The sequence below is a fragment of the Jaculus jaculus genome, chromosome 8 (genome assembly GCF_020740685.1).
Source record: "Jaculus jaculus isolate mJacJac1 chromosome 8, mJacJac1.mat.Y.cur, whole genome shotgun sequence".
Lineage (NCBI taxonomy): Eukaryota > Metazoa > Chordata > Mammalia > Rodentia > Dipodidae > Jaculus > Jaculus jaculus.
Genome location: NC_059109.1, coordinates 2,645,853 through 2,669,020, shown reverse-complemented (window position 1 = coordinate 2,669,020; position 23,168 = coordinate 2,645,853). Strand labels below are relative to the sequence as shown.

The 23,168-nt window shown below is 54.5% G+C and overlaps 4 protein-coding genes across 12 annotated transcripts in view; 1 reads left to right on the top strand and 3 right to left on the bottom strand.

Moving 5' to 3' along the window:
- Window positions 1-361, bottom strand: part of Syngap1 (synaptic Ras GTPase activating protein 1) — a 33,812-nt gene extending 33,451 nt beyond the window's left edge. The window contains exon 1 of one of the 2 annotated variants that reach the window (XM_045157636.1): window positions 262-361. In XM_045157636.1, the coding sequence (XP_045013571.1) occupies window positions 262-346 (85 nt within the window). In that variant the 5' untranslated portion in view covers window positions 347-361. Of the gene's footprint in view, window positions 1-230 lie in introns of both variants that reach the window. The other variant, XM_045157637.1, reaches the window with a different exon arrangement.
- Window positions 362-777: 416 nt separating this feature from the next.
- On the top strand, window positions 778-2,256 carry Cuta (cutA divalent cation tolerance homolog). Of its 2 annotated transcripts, none has more exons than XM_004649576.2 (6): window positions 778-910; window positions 1,163-1,368; window positions 1,491-1,550; window positions 1,667-1,712; window positions 1,820-1,869; window positions 2,035-2,256. In XM_004649576.2, exons 2-6 carry the CDS (start codon window positions 1,190-1,192, stop codon window positions 2,159-2,161), a joined length of 462 nt encoding a protein of 153 aa, XP_004649633.1. In that variant the 5' UTR covers window positions 778-910; window positions 1,163-1,189; the 3' UTR covers window positions 2,162-2,256. The 2 variants fall into 2 exon arrangements, with proteins under 2 accessions (XP_004649633.1, XP_004649632.1); XM_004649575.2 differs by having other exon boundaries at window positions 903-1,026.
- Window positions 2,257-2,343: 87 nt separating this feature from the next.
- On the bottom strand, window positions 2,344-7,209 carry Phf1 (PHD finger protein 1). 5 transcript variants are annotated; one of them, XM_045157205.1, is made up of 15 exons: window positions 7,163-7,209; window positions 6,332-6,506; window positions 6,175-6,256; window positions 5,985-6,080; window positions 5,468-5,568; window positions 5,238-5,386; window positions 5,041-5,136; window positions 4,851-4,919; window positions 4,607-4,730; window positions 4,459-4,526; window positions 4,233-4,337; window positions 3,936-4,122; window positions 3,751-3,845; window positions 3,433-3,513; window positions 2,344-2,957 (listed from the first exon to the last, which is right to left on the bottom strand). In XM_045157205.1, the coding sequence occupies exons 2-15, from the start codon at window positions 6,488-6,490 to the stop codon at window positions 2,669-2,671; spliced, it is 1,701 nt and encodes a 566-aa protein (XP_045013140.1). In that variant the 5' UTR covers window positions 6,491-6,506; window positions 7,163-7,209; the 3' UTR covers window positions 2,344-2,668. The 5 variants fall into 5 exon arrangements, with proteins under 5 accessions (XP_045013140.1, XP_045013139.1, XP_012803156.1 ...); XM_045157204.1 differs by lacking the exon at window positions 7,163-7,209 and adding an exon at window positions 6,631-6,900; XM_012947702.2 differs by lacking the exon at window positions 7,163-7,209 and adding an exon at window positions 6,610-6,630 and having other exon boundaries at window positions 3,433-3,510.
- Window positions 7,210-8,147: 938 nt separating this feature from the next.
- Window positions 8,148-22,540, bottom strand: Kifc1 (kinesin family member C1). 3 transcript variants are annotated; one of them, XM_045157496.1, is made up of 12 exons: window positions 22,409-22,540; window positions 17,354-17,491; window positions 17,165-17,270; window positions 16,147-16,200; window positions 15,790-15,840; window positions 15,184-15,587; window positions 13,906-14,685; window positions 12,920-13,210; window positions 12,744-12,817; window positions 12,575-12,650; window positions 10,688-10,736; window positions 8,288-8,323 (listed from the first exon to the last, which is right to left on the bottom strand). In XM_045157496.1, the coding sequence occupies exons 1-11, from the start codon at window positions 22,418-22,420 to the stop codon at window positions 10,707-10,709; spliced, it is 2,016 nt and encodes a 671-aa protein (XP_045013431.1). In that variant the 5' UTR covers window positions 22,421-22,540; the 3' UTR covers window positions 8,288-8,323; window positions 10,688-10,706. The 3 variants fall into 3 exon arrangements, with proteins under 3 accessions (XP_045013428.1, XP_045013430.1, XP_045013431.1); XM_045157493.1 differs by lacking the exon at window positions 10,688-10,736 and having other exon boundaries at window positions 8,148-8,323; XM_045157495.1 differs by lacking the exon at window positions 10,688-10,736 and having other exon boundaries at window positions 8,148-8,323; window positions 17,171-17,270.
- Between the last annotated feature and the right edge of the window lie 628 nt (window positions 22,541-23,168).

Here is a 23,168-nt window from a genome sequence, read left to right as displayed (position 1 = left end):
TATTTGGGTAGCAGTCAGCCTCTCTCTGCTGTCTTCCCTGGCCTCTCATTGGCCCCTCTCTCCATTTTTGGGTCACTGGATGTGCCTGGGCCCCAGGGAGGTAATGTAGGGCAGGTCCTGGTCCCCTAGGGAAATGGATTAAGGAAAAGAGACCCAGGACTGAGAGGTGGGCCAGTCCTGGGGATAACTGGCATGGGAAAAGGGATGGGTCCATCACTCCTAACCCTAACCTGCAACCTTCCAGTCTTTCCTGCGATTTACCAGGCTGTCCCCAAGCTCTGGATTTTCTGGACCTGCCATCATTCTCTATCCGTGACAGCTGTCGCCCAGTTCTTTTAAAAAGCATCTTTCATCACCTCGCCATGGCCATGCCATGCTTTGAGCCAGTCTAACCACTGGCCCCTACCCAGGGGCAGCTGGTTTCTCAGACCGTCGGAGGGAAAGAGCAGGGGGCGCTATCATCAGCCGTGAGGCCGTCCGCCCCGGCGCCCCGCTACTTCGGGGCGGGGGACTGTTACTGGGCACATTCGGGGGCTCAGGGCGATTTCCCAGTGCACAGCCTGACGCATTGAGTGCGCGGGGCCTCACCCCCGGGCCCCGCGCCAGCTATCGCGTCACGTGACCACAGGGCCGGCCCGCCATTGGCCTCCCGCGCGTCGCCCCGAGGCGGCGCCGCCTGAGAGGACAGGCGCGCTCACGTGACGGCAGCGCGCTCGGCTCCCTCCGAAGCCGGCGTGCGCTTTGCACGCACGTCCTCGGATTCACCCGTCCATTGGCCAGAACGCCCTCCGCTCCGCCCCCTGGTGGGGGCGGGGCAACCCGGACCGTGGGGAGGCCCGGATTGGCCGGCTGCAGAGCCTCTGCCGTCACGTGGCCGGCACTGTTTTCTTGTCACGTGGCTGCCTCCCAGGTAAGGAGAGGCCGCTCTTCCCGGGGTTGGTTAGGGTTTGTCTCCTGCTTCTCGCTCGCGCTCCCTCCAGCGCCTGCATGTGCGGGGGCGCACCCGCCGTCCTGCTCGCCGGAGGGGTGAGTGCCCCGCCCCTTCCGGTGTCCACGCCCCCCGGGGCTGGCGGGTCGGTTCCAGGCTCCTCTGCCTCCCGGGCTGCCCGCGGGCCCCGTCCCGGGGTGTCCGGGTGGAGACTGAGCTAGGCTCTGGCCCCAGGCCGCGCTGCTGCTGTCGTTCCTTTGGATGCCGGCGCTGTTGCCCGCCTCCCGCCTCCTGCTGCTGCCCCGCGCCCTGCTGTCCATGGCCTCCGGAAGCCCCCCGGCCCAGCCCTCTCCGACCTCGGGCTCCGACTACGTTCCGGGATCGGTATCGGCAGCCTTCGTCACTTGCCCCAACGAGAAGGTCGCCAAGGAGATCGCCAGGTGGGGACCTCAGAGAGCTGAGTTAGGGGTGGGGGAGGAGTGCTGCCCCTGCCGTCCGGCGTCGGAAGCCCGAACAAAGCTCGGGTGTCTGGATGCTGAGCGCGCCCTCGCTTCACCTGCAGGGCGGTGGTGGAGAAGCGCCTGGCGGCCTGCGTCAATCTCATCCCCCAGATCACCTCCGTGTGAGTCCCGAATGTAAGGGTCAGCCTGACCCCGAGGGGCTGAGCGGGAGGAGCTTTGTCCCCGGGGAAGATCTTCCCCTCCCGACTCTGTCCCTGCTCTTTTCTGACCTCTTCAGCTATGAATGGAAAGGAAAGATCGAGGAAGACAGTGAGGTGCTGATGGTGAGAAATACCCCCACCCAGCAAAGCTTCCTGACTCCTTTGACCCGTTTCCTCGTCTCTCAGATCAATTCTGCCACCTCTTGTACATGTCTTTTTTTGTCCCTTAGATGATTAAAACCCAAAGTTCCCTGGTTCCTGCTTTGACAGAGTTTGTCCGGTAAGAACTTTGAGGTTCTCTTTTTTTTGGTGTGATGGTGGTACTCAGGCCCCAGCTTCCTAAAAACTATGAGATGGATGAGGTGAAGGTGGGACTTGCGGGGCAGTCCAAGGCTTGTATCTGAAGGGGTGCTTTTGGGCGTTTGATTCCCCATTATTTCTGCAGCTCTGTGCACCCTTATGAAGTGGCTGAGGTGATCGCTCTGCCCGTGGAGCAGGGAAACTCTCCGTACCTGCGCTGGGTGCGGCAGGTCACCGAGTCCGTTTCCGACTCCAGCACAGCCCTACCGTGATTAGCCCCGTTCCCGCCATCTGCCCTGACGCCCTCTATCTACTTCCAGGTGATGGCTGAGTCCTCAATAAATCCTGTCTTTGATTTTCTTTGCAACATATTGCATATTTGGCTGGGGAAGATGAAAAGGGTTGCTAGTACTTTTATTTTGTCCATCTTTCAAAATGATTCATGACTACTAGGTTTGTTTATTTCTCTTTATTTCAGTAATAAGAGAGTCCGGGATCTTGTATCATCTCCCCTCCCCAGTCTCCGCACCAAGGGGTTAAATAATTTTAAAAAATATTTTAAAAGCCGTAACAAAATAACATCAAAGGAAATGGGAAGGATGAGGGGTCAGGAATCAAGAAGAGGGTAGAGAGCCTCTCCCCTCCCTCTGGATTCCAGCCTGGACAGTAGGGAGAATGACCCCCTATTTCTCCAGGTACATCCCAGCTGTAGGTGAGGTCAGAGGTCAGGGTATGAAAGTGCCGTGTAGGAATGGGGAGGTGGGCAGAGGGCAGGCTGTTTAGAAGATGCCCCCTCCCCCCCACTCAACCAGGTACTGCACAGAGCCATCAGGCCGTACCCTTCGAGCAAGCACCCGGACAGGGTCCCCTCTGGATAGGTAGCCAGCCCCGCCTCGGACTCCTCCCCCAGTTCCAGGAGACAGACTACGGCACAGGGGAGAAGAGGGCACTAAACGTCTAGAAAGACCTGGGGATGGAGGGGGTACTGAGGAAGACGAGGCAGTCATCGAGTGAGGGGCACTTTTGGGGATGTCTGTAGGGAAGCCAATGTGAAGTTCTAAGGGTGACCTAGGGAGAGAAGACGACACTAAGTCTAGGCAAGTGCAGGACGGGACAGAAGGTTGTCCTAAGTTAAGGATCAGCCTGGGTTACAAATAATGCACGCCAGGCATGGTGGCATACACCTTTGATCCCAGCACTCTGGAGGCAGAGGTAGGATTTCGGCGAGTTCCAGGCCACCCTGAGACTAGTTAATTCCAGGTCAGCCTGGGCAAGAGAGATACCCTACCTCAAAAAAAGAAAAAAGTAACATGCAAGGTGTGGTGGTTCACACCTTTAATCCCAGCACTTGGGAGGCTGAGGTAGGGGATCATCATGGGTTTGAGGTCACTCTGGAGGCAGCCTGGTGAGACCCTGTCTTGGGGGGAAAATCCCAACAGATATGGACAAAGTTTGACCCCAGAAATGGGTTAAGACTAAGGAGACAGGCCACAGGAGGAAAGAGGAGAAGCACTGATCAAAGAACAGATTCACAGATTCTCACCTGTCTGGGGGTTCACTGTCCCCAGAGGTCCCTGCAGTGCTGGCGGAAGGGTGGAAGGAAGCAAACATCCGGATGGGGCTGCTGGGGTTGGGAGACGGGAAAGCTGGGACCTGAAGCAGGTGAACAGATCTTTCCCTGCCAGGGCAGAGCCCAAACGCTACCTCCAGGGCAGCCCCACCCCAGAATACTAGAGAAGAGGCTGGTTTTGAAGTCCCTCTCGGACAATAAGCAGGAAGCCGGGAGGGGGTAAAGAATTACAGGTGCCCAAGTCCTGGGGATGTAAGTAACTGGAAGTACATCTGGGAGCGGAACACTGACCTGGGCAGGCAGCGGGCATCTGTGGGCCGGAAGTTGTAGCCGCTGCTGCCCTGGTAACTCTGGTTAGGGCTGGGGGGTGGTGGAGACACTGAGGCCTAGAAGAAGGGGCAAGGACTGAGGTAATCCTTGATTCCTTCTCACACCCCACCATTGCCCCCTGGGATTCCCGATCCCCGCCCCCCTACCTGCAGTGCCCTCTGCAGACAAGCCCGCTCCCTCTGCTCTTGAGTCTCGGGCGGATTGCACACTGCTGAGGGCGGCCCCAGCTCCTCCGCTTTGCCCTTCTGCTTCTTCAGGGGCTCTGGCTCCAGCCTCCGGCGCTTCCCCAGGGGACGTGAGACCCCTCCCCCAGGGCCCTGCCCTGAAGGGAAGCTGTAAGAGGCCTCCTTATCCCCCCAGCCCCCTCCCGGGCACCCCCAAACCTCCCAACATGTATACAACGAACCCCTAGGAATTTCCCCCATCCCTCCTGGACCAGTGACCTGGTGGGGGCTCCGTCTCCAGTAGGGGGCTCCACAGGAGGCGGGGTCCGTGCATGGAGACCAAAAAGACATTTCCTCTTCTTAATCTCCCTCCCTGAAATGAAACTGCAGTGGGACAGAAATGGTGTGTCATGCTACAGAAAGGACCCCCACACCTCACCACTGGGTGCCACTCTAGCGCGGAAGACGTCCCCTCCCAGACTCCTCTCCTGCCTCCCTAACTCACCGGTCCTTGTGGCTGTTAAGAGCAGAGAGGAGCTTGGAAGAACGTTCTCCCTTGGGAGTGTCTGAAAGCTGGGTGAGAGGGTAAATGGAATGAGGGGAGCAGTGACTCTGGCTCTCCCCACCCCAATTCTCCAAACTACACCCCTTACCTCCCCCAGGAGCAGACTGTCCCAATTCTCAGAGGTGAAGGGGAGGATCTCCCGGTTGAAATCAAAGTATTTCTTCTTACAGCAAACACTGAGGTGGTAGAGGACGAGGTGGGCCACGTCCACCCTGAACAGACATGGAGCTGTCAACGCCGTGACAGCATTACAGAGGCCAAGGGGCACACAGGGTGAAGTTGCAGGACATTGAGAAAGGAGCACGCTGCGGTGGTGCCCAAAACCATCTCACCAGCGAAGCTGCAACCGCCGCACCTTCTCAGGGCCTCCCCGGCACACACAGCATTCAAACTCATAGAACCTGGGCACAGGGTACGGGCCAGGGAGAGAGCACAGCTCACTTGGGCGGTTGCACAAGTCACAGGCCTCAAGGAAGGTGAGCGGGTGAGGAAGAGGGCCCAGGAGGAGGAGGGAGGGCTCACCTGTCTCCGTAGAGGAGGGGCTTGCTCAGACACTGGGTGCAGGCCTCGTGAAACCACTGCAGGCATCTCCGGCACTGCAGCATCTTCAGGTTCCACCTGAGGGACAGCACTAGAGGTAGAGGCTTCCAGGCACTGCCCTGCCTGCGCCGCTCCCTCTCCGTTCTCCCCACTCCGTAGGCTGCCGGCCCCTTACTCACTCCCCAGGGCCGCCACAGTAACAGTAGCTCTGCTGTCGGTTGCTCAGATGCCCAGCGTCCCAGTCGAGCCCTTTCAGACCATACGGCAGGGAGAGCTTCATCCCCAGCATGGCCCGGGCATAGGGGCCCTTCTTCAGCGCACCCCCCCTCTGCAGAGAAAGAGCAGATGCAGGCCTCGGAAGGGAGGGAGAGGAAGGCTCCCAAAGGAGGGATGCTGCAGGGGCCTTTACCTTGGTGGCAATAGCAAAGACACACTGGCGGCAGACCCAGGATGTGCCCTCTCCTTCTCCAGGGGCAGGAGCCCGGGGAACGTGGCAGTCCTGGTGATAAGCTGGAAGAAGACGGTGTTGAGAGGAACTGACCGCTCGTGTACTGCATGCTATGTGGCCTATGTCCTGGAATAGGAATAGCCTCTGCCTGTCACTTAAGTTTTAGCCACGGCCCTACTGGGGTTGGCGTATTATCTTGACTTTGAAAATGATACTAAGGCTCCTAGCAGTTTAAGGTCTTGTCCACAGTCACATGGTTAGAAAGGATATATACATGCACTCACATACATACATACGTAAGCACCTTTGCCTACAAAGCTTGTATCGCCTCATCCAAGGCTGGCTGGCCTTGTGCTATGAGATGTTGTGGGAGTTAAGGAAATGGGTCAAAACGGTGGCCTGGTGGTCAGAACAAGAGACCTATGACCGGGGCTGGAGAAGGAGCCAGGGCAACCTTAAACGCCCAGGGAAAACTCACCATGGCGACACTTCTCACAGCTGACCAGTCGGTTCCCAGGGAGCACGGTCTCAGAGCGACAGACACAGCAGAGGAGCTCCTCTCCAGGAAGGGCAGCTGTCAGAGAACAGGGTCACATCAGGAGGGCCTACCCTCAAGCCTTGTCTCTGTTGGCTATAGGATATACAACCTCAATTCTGTAGGGCCTCACCAGGGCTAATGTCCTTCCACAGAACGAGAAACTGGGAATCATCCTCAAACTGGACTAGACACACCTCCCGTGTACTGTCCACCTGGAAGAGGCGAGCACAGAGCGAATTAGATGAGAGGAGAGGGGAGGTGGTGAGAGACAGACAGACAGGTCTTACCTTCTTGATAGTGCCCAGGTACAGCAGCCCATCAGTCCATCTGGCCAACACATCCTGGCCCTCCCAAAGCCGAGGTCTGGGGCCTGAGGTGGGAGCAGAGGAAGCTGGATCCCAAAGAGAGGGGGCACCAGAGCGGCTCAGCCGGGGGGGCTGCGCCATTGCATCCTGGGGGGGCCTAGGCAGAAATGAGATGAAAATGAAAAAGGGGAAAGTTATTGAATGTTGAGAATTCTTCCCCATGTGCTCTGCATTTCTGTCAAGAAACGAAGATCAAACACCTGCAATCCCGGCCTCCACACCTGGTCATCCTGTGGCCAGCTTCCTGCCTCCAGTTCTGCCAACTCCAGAGATTAGGTGTCCTTTGCCTACAGTCTCCTCAACCTAGGTCTCTAGTTTCCCAGCTTCCAGGGATCTTGGTGGGAAGGATGGTTACCGAACTAAATAAAGGTTACCCCTCCGCTTGCCTTCCCCGCGGTTTGCAGATGGTCACTGGGGTGCCCTGTTGCCCAGAGATGTTTGCTGAGCTTTTCTGGGGACGTTTCCCAGAATAGAAACGGAGGACCTCCCAGGCCTGTGTGTCATTCAGAACATTTATGTAGTGCCGGGTTACATCAGGTCACCCTCAAATTCGGGGTTCCGGACCCCCAGGTTAGGTAACTTCCCGGAGTGCCCCAGGAGGGGGGCGTGTCCCAGTCGGGTCGCTACGCCCCGCGCAGGCAAGTCCGAGGAGGGACTTGAGCCGGCCCGGCCGGGCGCCAAGCCCGAAAGGCTCCCCGGCCCGCGCCCCGCGCCGACCCCCGCTGCGCCCCGCCCCTCCCGCCGCCGGCTTACCGGTAACAGCTGGGGCCGCCGGGAGCCGGGCCGGGCCGCGCGGCGGAGAGCCGGGCCGGCCGCGCGGGGCGGGGGAGGGCGCGGGCGGGCGGCAGGGGGCGTGCGGAGCGCGGCCTGGGGGTTCCCGGGCCCGGCCCCTCCGTCCCGGCGGCGCTGGGGCGTATGACGCAGCAGCCAAAGCGGCGGCGGCGGCGGCGGGAGGAGCCGGCGGGGGGAGGGACGGACCGGCGGGGAGGGGGAGGACGGGGAGGAGCCGGAGGGGCGGGCCCCTCGTCACCCCGCCTCCCTCACCTCCAGCGGGCCCCGGGGCCGCCCCGCGGCGGCGAGTGCGGCGTCGCGCCCGGGGGTTCGGGGAACCCCGGAGGCGGCGTCGCCCCTGCGCCGACGGGGATCCCCTCGTCCTGGCAGCCCGCCCGCGGGTCGGGCCCGGGCCCCCGCCCCATGCCACAGCCGTTAGCCGCCCCACCCACCCACCCCGGTCACTCCTGCCTCCCGCGCCCGCCCCGCCGCGGCCCCGCCCCGCCCCCAGGCCAGGCCGGGCCGCCGCCTCCTGCGCACGCGCGGCCCCTCCCGCGCGCGGCACCTGCGCTCGGCCCTCCGGGCGGCGGCGGCAGCGGCGGTGGTCCCCGCGGGCGCGCCTCCCCCGGCCTCGCGTGCCCCGCGCTTCCCGGGCGGCGCGAGGACGTAGGGGCCAGTACCGGAGCGGTGACGCCGCCGACAGCCAGCCAATGGGCAGCGGCCGGGCAGGGCCGGGCGATTCGAACAGGGAGTGGGGTAAGGTGGCAGGGGACCTGCCCTGGACTGCGAGAAGCCGATGACCGCAGCGGCGGAGTGTAGACAGCCAGGGGCACAGCTCCCTGTGGTGGCCGACGGGGAGAAGGCAGCAGGATCATGTGCCAACCACATGAGAGCCTTGCCTTGCCCCCCACACAGGGCAGAGCGTGGCCGTATCCACATCCTTACAGAGAAGAATACCTTTCTCCTCTGGCAGCTACGAATAAAACCTTTATTTCAAAATACTTTATTTGATAAGCCTGGGTACATATGCTCTCCGTCCAGTAAAGCATCCCTCCCCCCTCCCCCTTATAAACAGGAAAAGTGAGCTTTCATCCCTCTTCATTTCTTGTTGGCCTGGGCAGTACCAATGACACACTGGTTCACCTGGGGTTACACAAGACAGAAAACGGTAAGTTTGCAACAAAACAATTTTCCCAAATCCTCCACCGCACCCCCCTTTGTGATTAGCCATCCTGCGTACACTATGTCTGGAAGAGGTAAAGACGAGAGGGAATGGGAAGCCCACACAAACATCAAGAGCAGTTAGGCTCGGATACCAGCAATGCCCTAGACACCGCAAAGCTCTGTTCAACCTAAGCTAGCTAAATATTAACACTTGTGTATGAGCTAGGGCTCTGGAAATGGAAGACGTGTACAAGAGGTATGGATCGTGTTCAAAGGACATGGATGTCAGGCTTGTAATTTAATGTTAGAGAGCTTTCGTAAGACCACGGGTTCCATCGGCAGCACTGCCCAAAGAAAATGATTAAATAAAGGAGACAGGCGCTTACTTGAAAGGGGTTAGATTGGCCACAGTAACTGCCAAGGATGAAACACATCTATGACGCCACCCTGCCCCTAATAGTCACACTTGGAGTCAGGGATTAAAGTTGTTAGCCACCACCCCAGCTTGTTAACACATATGTTGTTTTATTGTTTTACTATGTGTTTTCGAGGTAGGGTCTCTAGCCCAGGCTGACCTGGAATTCACTATGTAGTCTCAGGGTGGCCTCAAACTCAATGATGATCCCCCCTACAATTGGCCTCCTGCGTGTTGGGATTAAAAGTGAGTGCCACCATGACAGGCTCCAAATAGTCTTTTTTTTTTTTTTAAGTTTATTTATTTTTGGGTTTTTTTTGAGGTAGGGTCTCACTCTAGCCCACACTGACCTGGAATTCACTATGTACTCTCAGAGCAAAGTGCTGGGATTAAAGGTGTGCGCCACCATGTCTGGCTTTTTTATTCCCCAAATAGTCCATTCTTGACCTGGCTGTGGTAGCTCACACCTGGGCAGAATACTTGAGACTGTCTCAAAAGAATAAAGGGCCAGGCAAAGTGGCTCATGCTTTTAATCCCAGATCTCCAAAGGCAGAGGTAGAACTACTGTGAGTTCAAGGCCAGCTATAGGGAGAGTTCTAAATCAGGGCTAGGCTAAAGTAAGACCCTACCTTGAGAAGAAAAAAAAAAAAAAAGGTGTGGGAGAGGGGCAGATGGTGTAGCTCAGAAGCACAGTGCCTACTTAACATGCAATGTACAAGGTCCTGTGTCCTACCCAACACTGCAAAACAGATGAAGAGATAGGACTAGATACTGAGCTTTCTGATATAACAAAACTAAACTGTACCATCTGTGAAGCCTGACAAGAAATTTCACTGTAAGGGCTACAGAGATAGCTCTGTGATTAAAGGCACTTGCTTGTGAATCTGGTAGCCTAGGATTGGCTCTTCTAGACCCATGTAAACCAGATGCAAAGTGGCAAATGCATCTGGGATTCCTTTGTATTGCAGTAGCAAGGTGCCCTAGAGTGCCTATCCCTTCCTTCCTTCCTTCCTTCCTTCCTTCCTTCCTTCCTTCCTTCCTTCCTTCCTTTCTCTTTCATTCTCTCTCTCTCACTTTCACTCCTGGCTTGGTGGTTAAGGCACCTGCAAAGCCTAAGGACCCAGGTTCAATTCTCCAGTACCTTGTAAAGCAGATACACATGGGGGCATGTCTGGGTTCATTTGCAATGGCTGATGGTCTGGCAGAGATAGGAGGATCACTGTGACTTCAAGGCTATCCTGAAACTATGGAGTAGTGAGACTCAGGAGTCAGGTCAGCCTGGGTCAGAGTGAAACCCTACCTCAAAAAAAGAAACAGCAGCCTTTAATAAATGCCATAAAAGCAAAGAAGGCAGCAGATTATACATTAAAATAAACTTAAAAGAATAAAAGTCAGGGATGGAAAGATGGCTTAGCAGTTAAGCACTTGCCTGTGAAGCCTAAGAACCATGGTTCAAGGCTCGATTCCCCAGGACCTATGTTATCCAGCTGTACAAGGGGGCGCACGCATCTGGAGTTCGTTTGCAGGTGGCTAGAGGCCCTGGCACGCCCATTCTCTCTCCCTCTCTATCTGCCTCTCTCTGTGTCTGTCACTCTCAAATAAATAAATAAATAATGAACAACAAAAAAATAAGTAAAAGGCATGAGGCCAGGAGTGATGGCTGTCACCTGTAATCCTAACACCTGGGAGGGTGAAGCAAAGAAAAACAAAAACAAAGTCAGTCATGTCTGCAACCCACTGAGGGGACAGGAAGATAGCTGGGACTTGCTAAGCAAGAGGGCACAGTCCTGTAATCCTAGCATTTGGGAGTGGAAGCAGAAAGATCAGTTCAAGGCCAGCCTCAGCTACATGAAACCCCTAGTCAAATAACTAAAAAGACAGGCAGGCAGGTGAGACTAAGCAGGTAAATGATTTCTAACTGAACTCACCCACAGCAGGGGAACCCAGTCAGGGTGGATGAGCACAGCAGATCAGATGCTGAGACAGCAGAGAGCACAGGTGATCATGATCAGGCCCCCAGCAAAGTCAGAGCCTCCACCCTCAGGCAGAGAGTAAACCAGAGTCAAAAAAGAAAAACAATCCCCTCCCAAGGCACTTAGGGTGCAAGTTTCTGACTCCCTAGTAGCACTAAAGTCACAAAACTTGGAAGGGTCTGAAAAAGTTATCGCCTTCCTTTGTGTCAGCAACCCAATTTCAAGTGCAGATACAACAGGGAAAACACACACATTGTAAAATGACGTGTGTACAGGTCAGTCAGTGTGGCCTTGTTCACAAGAGGAAAGGATGGAGCAGCCCAAACATCCGGCAGAGGGAACTGGTGGATACATTTTGCTGGATCTTACATAGACCTAAAGATAATGACTATGGCAATCCTGAGTGCTGATGGCATTATTTTGACTTATCCTGACCAGAACACACAAGGCACAGAGCTACATAGACACAAAAGAAGGAAACAAGAACACCATTTTTGGAATATAGTCCTGATTAGTTGGTCACCTTATCTAAAAATCTTAATTCTAAAGCTAGTAGTAGCTGGTGTGGTGGCGTATGCCTTTACTCCCATGACTAGGATTGATAATATGCCTTGAAAAAAACCTAAAGACAGAAGTGGGCTGGAGAAATCCCACTGCAGCCCAGGTGGGATGGCGCATGCCTTTAATCCCAGCACTCGGGAGGCAGAGGTAGGAGGACTGCTGTGAGTTCGAGGCCACCCTGAGACTACACAGTGAATTCCAGGTCAGCCTGGGCTAGAGTGAGACACTACCTCGAACAAAAGAAAAAAAGAAAGAAAGGCACAGCAGTTAAGTGCTCTTCCTGATACAAGCATAAAGGTCTGAGGGGCCTGAGTCAGCCTGAGTTCAAATCTCCAGATCCCACATAAAAACAGCTGGGTGAGTGTGCCACACACACCTGTGACTGGAGAAACACCTGAGAATCAATGAAACCAGGCAAGCTCTGGAAAGAGTAGACTCCAGCTCAAACACTGTCCACTGCAGGCAAACATATGGAGCCGCACAAGGGCACATATACTGGCAAACACCAGGCACAAGGGCAAATGAAATAACTGTTGCGAGGTGTGAAATTAAAGGCATGTGAGAGGCTAGTCTGGCCAAGAGAGTGAGTTCCAGATCATCTTAGACTAGAGTGAGAACCTAGCAGGGCGTGGTGGCCACACCTTTAATCCTAGCACTGGGGAGGCTGGGGTTGCTGTGAATTCCAGCCTAGGCTTGAAGAGACTCTACCTTGAAAAAGCAAGAACAGAAATAAAACGTGTTTAGCGCTGGGTATAGTGGCACACACCTTTAATCCCAGCACTTGGGAGGCAGTGGTAGGAGGATCACCATGAGGCCACCCTGAGACTACATAGTGAATTCCAGATCAGCCTGAGCTAGAGTGAAACCCTACCTCAAGGGGAAAAAAAAAAAACCAAAAACGTTTAGGGCTGCAGAGATGGCTCAGCAGTTAAGATACTTACCTGGAAACCCTAATGACCCGGGTTCTATTCCCCAGTACCCATGTAAAGCCAGATATAAAAAGTGGCACATGCATCTGTAGTTTGTTTGCAGTGGATGGAGGCCCTGGCATGCTCATTCTCTCTCTTCTATCTCTCTCTACTTACAAGCAAATAAATAAAAAATATTAAAAAAAAAAAAGACAAAAAAAAAAAAAAGAACTCAGGTAGGTAACACCACAGGCACCCAGCAAGCATAGACCCTTTTGGAGTAAATACGCTCTGGCCTAGAAGACAGGAGCTGTGATGGAGATGCTACAAGCAGCCAGGGGTTCTGACAGCCTGGGCTTGAGGGTGATCGCACCTTGGAAGCAAAGCGTAGAGAGTTGAGTGACTCGGAGACGTTCTCCTCCAGGGGGGAAATGTTCACAAACATGAGCCTATGGAAGGAGAACAGATCCAAGCCAGCATTTGAGGTCAGACAGGGCTGGAGACCCTCCACTGTTGTCCCTCCACCTGCCTCTTCTACTCACATCTTAGCACTGCCACCCAGAGAATTCTGCAGCAGGTAGGTAAGTTTGCTGTTCCGGTAAGGCACATGAGGCTCCTGAAAGCAGGAAGCACAGGTAGTTCCTGTGGAGCAAGTCTTCACATTCCCTTCCAGCTTGACCCTTGACCCCTGTCCCTCTGCTGGAGTGCCCACTCCTACCTTGTTGCTCAAGGCCATGATCACCAGTCCCAGCGTAGACAAACTGCTGTTAATGGCCTGTGTCTCCCTAAGACGATCCCGCTCTCCAGGGCCCAGGGCTAGGCCAGGATCTAGTCTCTCACTTCCAGCCAGGTCCACAAGATTGAGGGGGGCCCCACACTGCAGGCCCCTAGCAGCATGCTCCCCAGAGATCTGCAGCTGGAACACACTGTGGCTGCGAGATGACCGCTCGTTCTGGGCTGTGCGGGCCACGGCCCGATTCTGGCGAGCCAAATGCAGCAAGGCCTCCACCTGGGAATAGGACACAGGAAGTCACAGTGTACCAATGAGGCCCACCCCGCCCTCTTGGAGCTCTCTTTCTCGCTGATGAGTGACGTGTGGTGAAGCAACATGAGAGAGAGGCGCACGCGGACTGCAAATCCAGAGCGGTGCAGCGTGGCGGGGAGGTGTGCAGGTCTACACAGACAGCCCAGACATAGGACTGGTCCCATGAGCCTATAATCCCAGGTACTCAGAAGCAAAGGCAGAAGGATCGCAAATGTAAGGCCTGCCTGGGCTACAGAAAGTTCTAGGACAACCCAGACAACTCAGTGAGACCTTGTCTCAAAATAAAAATCAGCCTGGGCTAGAGTGAGACCCTACCTCCAAAAAAAAGAAAGAAACCAGGTGTGGTTAACTTAGGAGGCAGAGGTAGGAGGATCACCATGAGTGCAAGGGCACCCTGAGACTAGAGACTAGAGTGAGACCCTACCCCGAAAAACCAAAACCAAAAAAAAGAAAAGGAGGGATTATGGCTCAGTGGTAGAACTCTTGCCTAGTATGAGTTCTGAGATACACTTGGTAGGGGACTGTGACAATCACTCTTCTCACCTGACCCGTTTTATCAAAGGAAAGCAACCTGTCCTTACTATTCTCCTGAGCTTCTCCACCCACCTCCACCTATGATGCCCACACACACCCCATACACAGTCCCCGTGGGTCCTCACCTCTTTCTCACAAGACACTGGGACATATCTTGCATTGGTCACAGTCAGCTCCTCACTGCCCGGTCCTGCCCGGCGAATCTCGCACTCGCCTCCTTGGCCCTTCCGGGTCCCAGTGGCCAGCAGGTCTCGGACAGTCTCATTGTAGATCTCTACATAGCTAGCCACAAAGCTGTAGGTCCAGCCCTGGCCACTCATCTCCTGAGCCACAGAGAAGAGGTGCCGCAGGGCCCGAGGGATCAGCCCCTCCAGCTGGGGGTCTCCCCCAGGCCCACCCTCCATTGTGAATGTCTTGCCACTGCCCGTCTGGCCATAGGCAAAGATGCAAACAGGGTAGCCGTCCAAGGCTGACTGGACGAGCATGGCGATCTCCTCAAACACTTCATCCTGCCTGCTTCCTGGCGGGAACACCCGATCAAAAGAGAAATCATGGCGAGTAGGGGGGGCTGGCAATCCACTTAGGGTCCCACGCCGATCATCAGATCGCGAGAGGCTAAGGCGGACTGGAGGATCAGAGGACCCAGCAGGGCCAGGGGGAAACAAAAGGAAGCCAGGGGATGGAGTGGGCTCTCCTGCCAGGACAGGGCGAACCCGGCAGAATACTCGGATATTGCCCTTGAGCTCCTGAAGCTGGTTGTGCAGTCGCCGACGCTCCATCTCTAGCCCGTGGAGCCGGTCTCCCCGCTCAGCCAGTAAAGCTGCCTGGGCTGCAGTCTCCTGTCGCAGGGATACCACCTCAGCTTGGCTGCTCGACAGAGATGCTTCTGATACCTGCAGCCTCCTCTGTGCAGAACAGAATAGAACAGACACGGATGTAAGACATGAGCAAGAAGAACAAGCTCTGTGGTCAAGATGGAGCAGGTGCACGTGAGTGCCCTGGCACAAGGAAGATGCTATCAAGAGTAACATCTAAAAGTACAGGAGCAAGCTATGGGAGGGATGAAGGACAGAACGAAAATTCTGCTAGGAGGGAAGAGTAAATGTACAGCGAGACTTCAGTCATTTAGGTGGCAGGTGTTTCGATCCAGTCCGAGCACACCAAGGGGTCGAACCGGCATGGGAGGAGAAAGGAAGCGCACCTAAGGGTATGCGATCCCGATGGGACCCGAGATGGGCATGGAGGTGAGGGAAACGAAGGGTGGGAGCTGCGAACCCACGCGCAGAGGGAGGAAGGGGGCAGGAAGCAGGACAGACTGGTGCAGATGGAGGTTGGGGCTTCTGAGACTTCAGGGAAACCGTGAGGGGAGAACACAGCTCTGCTGGCGAGAACCCAACCCCTACCTCCTGCTCCTCCAGCCGCGCGGCCAGGGCCCTCCGTTCCTCCTGTAATTCCGACTGTTCTTTCTGGAGCTCTTGAACCAGGCCCTCCTGTGTGCCTAGCCGGTCCTCCAGCTCCAAGACCCGGGCGCTGAGACTCTCCAGCTCCTGGCGGCCTTGCTCGGCCTGCGCGCGCACGCTGCCCAGCTCCCCTTCCAGAGAGCTGCGCGCTGCGCCCAGGGCCGCCGCCTGCTCCTGCGCCTCCCGGAGCTGCTCCCGCAGCTGCTGGTTCTCCTGGTTCAGGGTTTGCGTCTTCTCGCGACAGCGCTTCAGCTCAGCGGTTAGGTCACATAACTGACCCTTTAAGTCCCAGGCAGGACGTTTGCCGGGTTTCTTCCCTGTCACCACGGGAGGAGGAGCAGCTGAGGCTAACAAGGGCACAGAAAGCAGGAGGGTCAGTGAAGCCTGGGCTGTCCCTTCTCCCTTCTAGCCCTCAGAGCCTCTGAACCCGAGGCCACGTCTGTCTCCTTCCGCTCCTGACAGGAAAAGACTAGGTAGATGTTTCTGGGCACTCACCGCCTCTTCTTCCCCACCCCGGCCTCTCACCCAATGGTTATGATTGTCACCTACTGCCGGGCTTCTGGGCAGGAACGGCAGGGGCTGGCTTCTGGCTCTTCAGCACTAGGGAATCAGAGTTGGTGTAAGATTACAAGACGAGCATGGTGCTCGGGCCTGGAACCCCAGCACTTGAGAGGCTGAGACAGAAGACTGCCAGTTCAAGGTCAGCCTGAGCTATACAGATATAGTCAGGTCATAGCTTAACACAACCAAGGAGCATGAGTGTAGCTTAGGAGAGCATTTGTGTAACATGTGCAAGGCCCTGGGTTTGACCTCCAGCACCACCCCACCCCCACAAAGAACTGCACCGTCGTCAGTGGCTCGCCGTGCCCATCGCCTACATGTACCCCAGGCCTTAAGTGCCATTACCTGCAGTAGCAGCTGTGGAACAACGAGGTCCTGTCTTCTTGGGGACTTTCTGAGCTGTCCAGGGATAGGAGAGAAGAAAAAGTAGAACACTCACTCTTAGGTGGCATGTATTGGCATTTCCTTCAAAGGATTGGAAAGAAGGTAAGTTCCCTTGTCCTCTAAGTCTGGCCAGTACCTAGTGGCAAATGCCCTAAGACCAGAAATCACTCACTGTGCCAGTTAGCATGATGGGCCAAAGCACATAGAAAAAGGGGGGCTGGAGAGATGGCTTAGCGGTTAAGCGTTCGCCTGTTGAAGCCTATGGACCCCGGTTCGAGGCTCGGTTCACCAGGTCCCACGTTAGCCAGATGCACAAGGGGGCGCACACGTCTGGAGTTCGTTTGCAGTGGCTGGAAGCCCTGGCGCGCCCATTCTCTCTCTCTCCCTCTATCTGTCTTTCTCTCTGTGTCTGTCGCTCTCAAATAAATAAATAAAAAATGAACAAAAAAAAAAAAAGAAAAGAAAAGAAAAAGGGGGGCAGCCAGGCTTGGTGGCACACGCCTTTAATCCCAGCACTTGGGAGGCAGAGGCACTTAGGAGGATCGCAGTGAGTTCGAGGCCCACCTGAGACTGAATCCCAGTCAGCCTGGGCTAGAGCAAGAACCTACCTCAAAAGCAAAAAAAGAAAAGAAAAGGAAGGAAGGAAGGAAGGAAGGAAGGGAGGGAGGGAGGGAGGAAGGGTAGAAAAAAGAAAATAAAAGAAAAAGGAGGGAAGACCCTGGGTAAGTGTGTGTAAATAAGGTGGGGTTGATGCCCACAGACTCTCACTAGAAGGATGCATAGGTACCCTGGGAAGAGAACCCGGGCAGCTGTGGCACAAGGTGGAAAGAAACCTTTTTACTCTGACAACTTATGTCTCTGGAACTCTGAACCAAATGCAATGTTATTACTGATTCAAAACAGGTTAGAATTCAAAGGAAACAAGAATAAAAAGCAATGTACTGCATGCCCTGGGTATGGGCCCACCCAGAGAGCCCACCTGCACCTGTAGTCTGGCCATGTGTCTGTGACACGGTGGACAGGGGTGGTACTCTGGGACGGGATGTGTCAGTTTTGGTCACTGCACCCAGGCCTCGTGTTCGTTTCTGGGGAAAGACAAGAATGGGATCCATGATTACCTGACCTTGCGGGTTTATCAACCTCTCTCTCTCCCTCACACACAGCTCACCTTTGCAGGCTCCAAGGCATTCTCCATTTGGTCAGGGCCCCTCTTGAGCCTGCTTCCTGGGAGAGGCAGCCGGGAGGAGGCTTTGACCAATGGTGTCTTCAGCTCTGAGTTCCCCTTCACTTCCAACAAGGGTGGCCTCTGTTGAGAAAAGAGACCCTGAAGACAATACCCAGGGCTGGGGAGATGGCTCAGTAGGTAAAAGTGCCTGCCTTCCAAGCATGTGGGCCAGAGCAGGCCTGATTCCCATGGAGTCTGAGTACCCTGTACCACATAAAGATCTGGGCAAGGCCATGATGCTGGAAGCCCAGCGCTATAGGGACAGCAGAGCAGAGACGGGAATGAATCACCGGGGCCTGCTAGTCAGCCAAACTGCCAAAAAATCCCAGCAGCTCCAGGCTCAGAGAGACTGTTCCAAAGAAATAAAGTGCAAACAGCTATAGAGAACACTTGAGGTTCTCCTCTGGCCTCCGTGCAAGTGCATGCAGGACACGTGCATTTGCACACATAAAGGTATACCCCCACATACAAGACAAGGCACAAAAGCCCCAAAGCACAAATTCCCCCTTTGGACCCTCCATCCTCAATTCTCACCAACACTAAGCATTAACTGGGTTCTATTTGTCATGTACAGCCATACCAGCCCGAATGCGTCCCATCTCGTCTGCGTACCATTGGAGCCCAAACCCGTGCGACCTGCCAGACAGGCAGCACGACCGAGAGTGCGAGAGCTCACTGCTGAGCGCTGGGCTTTTCAGAAGGACCCACATGTACCCAGCATGGCTGTGAAGCCAGCAGGCCCTGGGGGCTGGAGCTGAAGTCATAAATGGAAGTGGTGGGGGGGGATGCTGAAAATATGGTTTAGCAAAGCCTAAGGACTCAGGTTCAATTCCCCAGTACCCATGTAAGCCAAATATACAAGGAGGCATATACATCTAGAGTTCATTTACAGTGGCTGGAGGCCCTGGTGCACCCACTCTATCTGCCTCTTTCTCTCTCCCTCTCTCTGTCTTTCTTTCAAATAATAAAATATTTAAAAGCTAAATAAGGGGAAGGGAAGATCAGGCTGAGCACTATGGGGGCAGGGGGAGCAGATAACATACATGAAGCATATTTGATAATGCTGTACCCGTATCCACTCGCCTCATCTTGCAACAGCCCCCTAGGGAAGTGCTATTAGTAACCCGTGGTGCAGAGGGGAAGGCAGGATGGGTACCTAAGGTCGTAAGCTGGTACAGGCAGGTAGGTGGGGAAGGCAGGATGGGTACCTTAGGTTGTAAGCTGATACAGGCAGGGAGATGGGGAAGGCAGGATGGGTACTTGTCTGAGGTCATGAGCTGGTACAGAAAGAGCCAGAGTAAAATGTAGAGGGTCTGGTTCCAGGGACCACAGGCTTAACCCGTAGACCACAGCGCCTTGCTGGGCTGTGACACCTGGCTATGGAAAAGCGTGGGCTGCACCTATGTATACTGAAATGAGCCACAGCAGTTCTGAGCATGCATCCGAAAAATATACAAAAGACCCTATTACAAAGAATAGTAGCTGGGCATGATGGCTCTTACCCAGCACTTGAGAAACTGAGGCAGGAGGATTGCTACAAGTTCGAGGCCAGCCTGGACTTCAGTAAGCCCCTACCTCAAAACTAACAACAAGCCAGGTATGGCAGCAGATAGGAGGATTACTGAGTTCCAGACCACCCTGAGACTACAAAGTGAATTCCAGGTCAGCCAGGGCTATAGCGAAACTCTACCTTGAAAACCAAAAATAAAAATAAACAAAATAAGCCGGGCATGATGGTGCATGCCTTTAATCCCAGCACTCAGGAGGCAGAGGTAGGAGGATCGCCATAAGTTCGAGGCCACCCTGAGACTCCACAGTGAATTCTAGGTCAGTTGAGATAAGAGTGAGACCCTATCTCGAAAAACAAACAAAAAAAATTAAAATAAAATAAAAATAAACAAATTAAGTAATAATAATTATGAGGGGCTAGGCAGATGGCTTAGCAGTTAAAGGTCCCTGCTTGCAAAGCCTGCTGGCCTGAGTTCCATTCCCCAGTCACCCATATAAAGTCAGACTGGCATTTGTTTACAGAGGCAAGAGATCCAGACACATAAGCCAGGCATGGTGGTGCACGCCTTTAATCACAGCACTTGGGAGGCAGAGGTAAGAGGATCACTGTGAGTTCAAGACCACCCTGAGACTATATAATGAATTCCAGGTCAGCCTGGGCTACAGTGAAACCCTGTCTCAAAAAGCCAAAATAGGGCTGGAGAGGTGGCTTAGCGGTTAAGCACTTGCCTGTGATGCCTAAGGACCCCGGTTCAAGGCTCAATTCCCCAGGACCCACGTTAGCCAGATGCACAAGGGGGTGCATGTGTCTGGAGTTCATTTGCAGTGGCTGGAAGCCCTGGCGCACCCATTCTTTCTCTCTCTGCCTCTTTCTCTCTCTTGTCTGTTGCTCTCAAATAAATAAATAAAATAAACAAAAAAAAATTTAAAAGCCAAAATAATAATAATAAGAGGTAAGTACACTGACTTGAAAAAGATAACTGGAGAGCTAGGGAGATGGTTCAGGGGTTAAGATGCTTGCCAATAAAGCCTAACAACCTGAGTTCAATTCCCCAGTAACAACCTAAAGCCATATGCACAGATACACAAAATGGCACATGTGTTTGAGTTCATTTGCAGTGACTAGAGGCCTTAACATACCCATTCATTTTCTCTCTCTGCCAGTGTGGTGGTACACACCTCCTAGCCCTTGGGAGGCAGAGGTAGGAGAATCCCCGTGAGTTCAAGACTACCCTGAGACTACGTTGTAAATTCCAGGTCAGCCTGGGCTACAGTGAGACCCTACCTGGAATAATTAATTATTTAAGGGGCTGGGGAGATGGGTTAGCCTTTAAGGTGCTTGCCTTGCAAAGCCTAAGGACCTAGGTTCGATTCTCCACATACCATGTAAGACAGATGCATATGGTGGTGCATGAGTCTGAGTTCGTTTGCAGTGGCTGGAGGCCCTGGCATGCCCACTCTCTCTCTCTCTCTTTCTGCATGCAAATAAGTAAACAAGTAAAAATATATTTTAGAATATTTTTAAAGTCAGGCATGATGGCACATGCCTTTAATCCCAGAACTTGGGAGGCAGAGGTAGGAGGATCACTGTGAGTTCCAGGCCAGTCTGTTTGCTACCTGGAAAACAACAACAAAACTGAAGACATAATGAACAAGCTATATGGAGCCAGATGTGGTGCACACATTTAAACCCAGCACTTGGGAGACAGAGGCAAGAGGCTCATCATGAGTTCAAGGCCACCCTGAGACTCCATAGTGAATTCCAGGTCAGCCTGGGCTAGAGTGAGACCCTACCTCGGAAAACCAAAACAAAATAAATAAATAAAAAGCTATATGGAAACCTACTTCTTTTTTGGCTAATTAAAATACATAATCTATAAAGTATATACATATACATAATTTAGAAAGAGAAAGCTTGGACAGAAGAACCTTGTGGGGTGGATAATTCTGCACCCAGGAGCCACAAGTTGTTACAGGAAAATCCCAGAGCCAGATGCATAAGCCACCATGTGCATCTGGCTTATGTGGTTCTGGGATCCAAACTGGGCCCTTAGTCTTCACAGGCAATGCCTTAACCACTAAGCCATCTCTCCAGCCCCCTTCATGTTTCCTTTTGTTTGTGAACAAGAGAGTATGAACTTGCCAGAGCCTAAAGCAGATGCAAATGAACTCCAGATGCATGCGCCACTCTGTATGTGACATGACATGGTACTGAAGAATGTAATCTGGGCCAGCAGGTTTTGCAAGCAAGCACCTTTAACTGCCTAGCCACCTCCCCAGCCCCATTGTTTTTGTTTTGTGAAACAGGGTGTCACTGTCCTAGAACTCAAGATCTATGTGTCTCAGTCGCCCAGGTGTTCTGATTACAGATGTGCACCACACCATTAAAGGGTTTGGATTTGGTTTGTTTCAGTTTTTGGTAATAGAAATTGAATCAAGAGATTCACATATACTAGGCAAGTGCTCTACCGCTAAACTACATCAAACAGCCTTCTCTTCAGCCGTCGCTTGATTTAATGGTACCAACCTTCCAGGCTTTCCTCCTATCCTTTAACCTGCTTGAATTAATTTCCTCCATCGCCCTTACTGTCTTCTGAGAGTCATACAATTTACTTAATTCACTTATTTCTGTCTGCCCATTGCATGTCAGCTCCAGGGTGGCTGTGATTTGTCCCTTCACTGGGCCCTTGGCCTTTACAGACAGGTCTGACACAAAGGACGTGGCACTCTGCAAATACTGAATGACTAAGCCCAGATGCTTTTACCACTCCTCATCGTCATATCACACTGTTCTGCTCTTGGGCACTCACACACACACACACACACCTTCCATAAGAACAGAATGCTGACTTCGAGTGGATCTAAATATGAAATACTAGTACACAAAGGATTGGCGAGGACTTCCTGAGACCAGAAGTCGCCTTCACTGTCAGAAATACAGCTGTCTCCAATGACGAGAGGGCAGCAGCAGGACACATGGAAAAGAACTAAGTCAGCCAGCGCCCCTGAGAAAAGATTGGGGACGAAGAGAGAATGGAGGGGTTCTTTAGGCCAGATTGCTCCACTGCTTCCGTCTCCTTCCTACATCCCGGGAAGCAGCAGCAGTGAGAAGCAGACACAAAAGGACATGAGCAAGGGGCTGTGATCCTGAGACCCCACCTCCCCAGAGGTGAGGTCACCTGACAAGCCTGGGACTCGCACAGCGCGATCTGTAAGAACGAAGAGGCGGACACCTGTCAGACGAGCCCGAGCGTTCGAAACGGGACGTGAAACACACACGGGAGAGACGAGACACCGCCTCCGCCGAGCAGCGCGCACCGGCAGCCGGGCTGGGCTCCTGGCTGGGCGCACTCCCGCGGAGCTGCCCCGACCTTCGCCTCCCGACAGACGTGACCCGGGCCGGCACGAAACGGCGGGATCGGAATCGCGGGCCGGCCGACCGGCCGGACATCACGGTCCCGGGACGGAAGGCCTCCCCGCGCCACTTACCTGCGGCTCCATGTCCGCCTCTGCCTCCCGACGTGCGGGACACGCTGGCGCAGGACGGACGGGGCGCCGGCGCTCCGGGACCCGCGTTCTCTCCGCCACGGGCACACGACTCAGAGCCCGCGAGCCACGGGATCTCACGGCCGCCAGCGCCGCGCCGCGCCGCGCCACGCCCGCTACTTTTTGAATTTCAACCGCCGCCACCCATTCTCACCCGCTCCGCACCCCGCAGCCAATCCTCGTCGGCGCCACAAGCTCGGGCCAATCGCAGCGCCCCCCGCTCCCGAGGCCACGCCCTCTGGATCCGCGCCTTCTGCGAGCAGTCTCGCGGGCGCCCGGGAGGTAGAGCTGAATGGACCCTACTTCCGGATCCGCTTTTCCCAGCGCTCTGCCCTTCCGCTCCGATCGCCCCCCCCCACACACACACATACATCACCCCGCGCCTCTCTTTACGTCAGAGAATGCGTAGAAGACTACGCGCGCACGTAACTGGTCGTAAGAACCTGGAGTGGAGGCGTAAAAGGGCGGGGTCACTGGAGGAAAGGAAGGACGCATGCGCGGTGCATCCGGGAGCGGGAGCAGCGCCACCTCGCGGCTGCCACAGACAATGCATGCCCCGTCTCTGAACTGGCCCCAGCGCCCCGCGGAGGAGCGCGGCGGGTCGGCTTGCTTTCCATCCAACTCCCGGAAGGGGCACTTGTACGGTCAGGTTGACGTGGGCGGCCTGGTCTGCACTTTCCTGGGTCATTTTACCGTTGCTCAC